Here is a 5,833-nt window from a genome sequence, read left to right as displayed (position 1 = left end):
GAACATGAGTAACTCAGGGGTCTCTTACTCACTTACCCTGTCTCATGTCAGAGAGGTCCTTCTGGCTCTATGACAAGCCCAGACAGGCTGGTGCTGGCTTCACAACTCCCTGCTCTGTCCCCCTGCTACCTTGATGGATCCCAATGTGGTTTCTCTAATGATCAGCCTTCAGGGTGAGTTTTCACTAGCTATTTTGTTTCATTTCCATAAGAGCGGTGCTTCTAGTCTGCCATCTTGGCCCAATCCCCTTCAAGATTTTTATTTTGAAAAGGTAAATCATCGATTTAATTTCACTGGATGTTTCATATAAAGACACTATCTTCAAAAACTAATTATATTTGCAAAGCAAAAGAAGAATAAAAACAGTATGTGTAATCATCATTTAAGCTCTGAATTTCAGAATTTTTAAGTCTCAAAAACAGGAACATTTTTAGTAATATATTAGGTCAAACCTAAATTGACTAAAATTATCTAACTGAATTCCTAGCCTAAGCAAAAGTCTCATGAATCCATTTTATTTCTTTTTATACTTTATGTTGCCTTTTTGTAAGAAAACAATTTATAGCAATTCCGGAATTTTATTTAAGAGGGTATTGTTTTAGTTAGGGGTCTCCAGAGAGACAGAAACAATAGAACACATATAGAGAGAGAGATGAGGGGACTGATTTTAGGAATTGGCTCATGTGGTTATAAAAGTCAAGAATTTCCATGATCCGCCACCTGCAAGCTAGAGAAACAGGAAAGCAGGAAGTATAATTCAGTCCCAGTCCAAAGACCTGAGGATTGATGATGGAGCCTATGGGCTGCCAATGGTGTAAGTCCCACTCTGAGTCCAAAAGCCCCAGAATCAGGAATGCTGATGTCTAAGGGCAGGAGAAGATAGATGCATCCATTCAAGCAAAGAAAGCAAATTTGCCTTTCCTCTACCTTTTTGTTCTATTCTGTCCCTCAATAAATTGGATAATGCCTGCCCCTCTGTTCTTGCTTGCTGCCTACTTTATCCATGGAAGCCCATAGCAAATTAATTATTTTAAATTAACTATTTTAAATTTCCATTCTGATAATTCCAACATTTCTGCCATGTCTGATTCTGATGCTTGCTCGTCTCTTCAAATTGGTTTTTTGCCTTTTAGTAACTTTTTGCCTAGTAATTTTTTCTTGATAGTCAGATATAATGTACTGGGTAAAAAGAACTGCTGTAAACAATAGGTCTTTAGTAATGTGATGGTAAGTTGTAGGGGGAGTGGTCTATAGTTCTATACAGTCATGCATTGCATAATGACATTTTGGTCAATGACAGACTGCATATATGGCAGTGGTCCCATAAGATTACTAAGATTACAATACCATATATTTATTGTACCTTTTCTATGTTTAGATGTGTTTAGCTATACAAATATTTACCATTGTGTTACAGTTACCTACAGTGTTGAGTACAGTAAAATGCTATACAGTCTTGTAGCCTAAGAGTAATAGTTTACACCACATGGTTTAGGACTATAATAGGCTATACTATCTAAGTACATGTAAGTACACTCTATAATCACCTAATAATGTATTTCTCAGAACATATTCCCATTAAGAAGAGACTTATGACAATAATTATTTCTGACATTTAGTGAGCTTGTGCCTCGAGACTATGAACTTTACAAGTGTTCCTCAACTTTGTTCTACACCCTGCTTTAGGTGGGGTAGGATGGGTAGGGTGGGCTGAAGTTGGGTACTTCCCTTCTAACAGGTGAGTTAGTCTCTGATAAAACTCCAGCAGGCTAGGCTCTGAGTAACTAGTTTCTCCTGAGGGCAGACCTTATTAAAAAGAACAGAGTGCTCTGGCACATTTTAAAACAGTTTATTTTATTTTCCTCCTTCCAGAAGCATGAGGGAATTTTTCTCCAATGTTTAAGGTAAGATCTTGGTTCATTTCCCAGATATAAAACTCATAGAGAAGCATGGCTCCCAGGTGAATGTATCCTCCTGGAGTTTTTAGCTCTCAGATGTGCCCACACTTAGCAATTTGTTCATTAAAGTTCAGGTTTTCCTGCTCCAGCACTGTTTCCTGTGCAGGTTTTTGCCTCATTGTGTTGTGATTCTCTGTATCCACCTGTCTTTTGCTCCAATTTGAGGGGCAACAGTTTGCCCCATGACATCACTTCTCTCAGGGATCTAGAAGAATTGTGAATTTTTCAGTTTGTTCTTGTTTTCACTAATTAGGATGGAGTGGTTGATTCTAAGCTTCTTACATGAGAAACCAGAAACTATAAGTCACATCCGTTTACTTTTAATTCACATGTGTCTTTATATTTAAAAGGTTTCTTGTAGACAACATATAGTTGGTTATTGTGTTTTGATCCACTCTGACGATCTCTGTCTTTTTGTTGTGTTTAAGCCTTTGATATTTAAAGTTATTATCTATAAAGCTGGATTAATATCTACTATGTTTGTTACTATATGCTTATTTTAAATAAAAAAATTTAGGATTAGCCCTAAGAAAACAGTCACAAGTAAGATTTTGGCACATGACTAATATAAACCAATTTTGAGTTAAATTCTAAGGAATAGAGCCTTTTCCATTTCTAGACAAAGTGTTTTTCTAAGCCTATGCAATATATCTGTAAGTAATGCCATACAACAAATGGTGTCTTGTTACATTCTGGATGATACAAAAGGTTATGTCTTTCATCCTGAGAAAGAAATGCTCTGTGTTCAAGGTCTGGGTCTAAAACAGATTTTGTAGTACGTGACCTAGGGCTGCAGTAAAGATAGACAGCAATGAAGGCAAAATACCTAATGCATATGTGTCTACAAATGGATGAACTAACAGATTTAACATAAGGAACACAATAGTAAATCAATTTAATGCCCTTTATTTTCTGATGAGTGCCAAGTCACTTACTATATAAATTACAACAATATCAAGTTTTCAGTTAATTGTTTTCTTAAAGGATCACAGACCAGATGGCTAAACAACAAACATGTATTTCTCACAATTCTGGAGGCTGGAAAGTTCAAGATCAAGATGTAAGTAGATTCAGTTCTGTTGAGGGCCTGCTTCTTGGTCTGCAGATGGCCGTCTTCCCATTGTATCATCCAGTGGTAGTGAGCAGAGATTGGAGAGCGAGCTCTCTTGTGTCTCAGCTAAAGTCACTAATTACATCCAAGGAACTCCAGCCTAATGACTTATCATCTCCTAATACCATCACATTGAGGGTTAGAAATCCAGTTTAAAAATTTTGGAGGGGAGGGCACAAACATCCAGTCTACAGCAGTGACTTTCTTGTAATCTCAGAAGTCTTCTTACATAACCAAATTGTTGTTCAGATGTTCAGAATTGACTTGAGTCCTTTGTGATTTATTAACCATTAATTTAAAATTCAGTTAACTTAGGGATGTATTGAAAACTTGACAATGTGAAACTAATTTTGCTATATATTAACTTTAACTACTAAAAAAACACTGCCGTTAATTAAGTCACCACCCAATCCCAATCACTTTTCATACATTATCTCATTTAATCCTCAAAACAACTAGAGGTATTCATTTTTACTCTGATTTTGCCAAAAATAAAGTTAAAGCTCAGATGTGTGACATAACTTAAGGTCATTCAGTTAGAAAACAGCAGAGCTAATATTTGAGTTCAATTCTGTTTGGCTCCAAGATAAAAAATTTTTCCATTTCGTTGCGTAAGCTCAAACATATCTCTCCTTGCCAAGGGATAAATACCACATAATCAGGCTTGAAAGTTTTCCATGGTGTTATTCTGAGTGATTTTGATGCATTTGAGTTTGCATTTCTTCAAGTTTCTCATAAAAAGTTTGACTCAATTGTTTAAATGCCAGGACTACATTGTCATGCTCATTTTCACATAGTTCACTCAAGGAATCACTGCATAAATGATAATAATAATAAAAATAATAATGAGCCCACATTTTTATAACAAGCAATATTATTAAAAGGTTAGCAGAAGTAATTCTCCCCAAAACCTATCAGATGTAAATATGGAGAAAAAGTATGCAGAATATTAACAAAATGCACAGCTATCTTTCTTATAAATTCTTTACAACATACATCATGTATCTTGAGAAAAATAAAGATATATACCTTCACACAGTTCTTTTTCTTTTTCTTTTTTTTTTTTTTTTGAGACAGAGTCTTGCTCTGTTGCCCAGGCTGGAGTGCAGTGGCGTGATCTGATCTCAGCTCACTGCAACCTCTGCCTCCTGGGTTCAAGCAATTTCTGCCTCTGCCTCCCGAGTAGCTGGGATTACAGGCACCCGGCTAATTTTTATATTTTTAGTAGTGATGGGGTTTCACCATCTTGGCCAGGCTGGTCTTGAACTCCTGACCTTGTGATCCACCTACCTTGGCCTCCCAAAGTGCTGGGATTTCTGGTGTGGGCCACCGTGTCCGGCCACAGTTCCTCTTTATATTACACCTAAACTTGCTCTGTGAGTATTGTAAGACTACAGAATTCCATATTCTTGGACCCTAGAGGTGTTATTCAACTTCTTTTCTTCTCTCTACGCATCTCATGAAAGCCATATGGACTTCCTAATATTGGACCAATTATTTTAAAAAACCCACAGTCACCCAATTCAGTGAAAAAAAATTCCGTCCCTATCCATATATCTTAGGACAGAAGCTAGGGTGAATGAGAGGAGACACAGAAAAGTGAGTCTCTCAGCTACCTGACATGCTATTCGAGCACCGAAATCAATTGTGATTTGACATTTTGCCATTCTTTTTGTCTTCATGCTCCACCTTACTGACTCTTGAGCAGAGTTTCAGTTTTTCACTAGTCCTCAGTGGCTGAATATTAGGAGTGATCACATCTTTATCTCTAAGTCTGAAATTCTTCCAGAGTTTCAAACCCATTGTTCTCTCTGACTGCTCAACGTTTCCCCCTGGATGTCTTATAGATAACACATGGGACATTTTAAATTCCAACTCGTACTTTTTTATTGTCAGTTCCCAAGTCATCATCATGTATTCCTTACTTTCATTAACATTATAATTAACCAAATTAGAAACCCAATTTGTCATAATATCTCTTTCCCCATTGCATGAGTTCTTCCTCTTAAATATGTCTCCAATTCTCATCATTCATTTCTGCCACCACTGTCTAATTCAAGCCTTCATTTTCTCTCACCTGGAATATGGGTATAGCCTCTAGCTTTAGCTCCCTGCTTTCATTTTCTCTACCTCTTGAGTTAATCTCTACACTCTGCCAGAATAATATCTCTAAAACATAGATCTAAGTCATACTCATCCTTAGAAACTCCCTTGCCTCACCTTTGTCTACCATTTTAAATCCATACTTCATCGCATAACAAATAAGACCCTTCGCATATACAACCAAATTCCTATCAAAGACTCCACACTCACTTCTCAGCATTTTCCCTGATCCCTGTCACAACCTCCACATTCTGTACTTCACCATCATTAGCTGGGGGCCTATCCCTGAATACATTAGGACCTTTAATATTTCTGTACATTTGGATACACTATTCTCCCTGCTTAAAATCTGACTACCCTAATTATTCTACTTAATTATCCTAATTAACTAGAATTATATTTAGTATAATTAATCTACTTAATGAATTTTCACTTCTCCTTTAAGACCTGATTGGAAATTACATCTTCTATAATGCTTTTTCTGATTATAGTAGCATTAATCATAAAGTTATTTATGCTATCTTAGTATTTTGTGTATAACTCAAATCACGGCACTTACCACATACGACTGTCTACAAGAAAGTTTCTCCCATGACATTGAAGTGCCTGGAACAGTGCCTCTAACACAGTAAGACCTTGATTTTTTTTTTTTTTTTTTTTT

At 36.5% G+C, this 5,833-nt stretch overlaps 1 protein-coding gene across 1 annotated transcript in view; it reads right to left on the bottom strand.

Moving 5' to 3' along the window:
* Positions 1-2,907: 2,907 nt before the first annotated feature.
* The window catches only part of DDX60L (DEAD (Asp-Glu-Ala-Asp) box polypeptide 60-like), a 118,716-nt gene continuing 115,790 nt past the window's right edge, over positions 2,908-5,833 (bottom strand). Inside the window, exon 38 of the mRNA XM_011959644.1 lies at positions 2,908-3,882. Within this exon, the coding sequence (XP_011815034.1) occupies positions 3,753-3,882 (130 nt within the window). The 3' untranslated portion in view covers positions 2,908-3,752. The remainder of the gene's footprint in view (positions 3,883-5,833) is intronic.

Source organism: Colobus angolensis, unplaced genomic scaffold (genome assembly GCF_000951035.1).
Source record: "Colobus angolensis palliatus isolate OR3802 unplaced genomic scaffold, Cang.pa_1.0 Scaffold5, whole genome shotgun sequence".
In the NCBI taxonomy this organism is placed as follows: Eukaryota; Metazoa; Chordata; class Mammalia; order Primates; family Cercopithecidae; genus Colobus; species Colobus angolensis.
The sequence above is the reverse complement of the archived record's forward strand: the minus strand, read 5'-3'. Positions and strand labels throughout refer to the sequence as shown.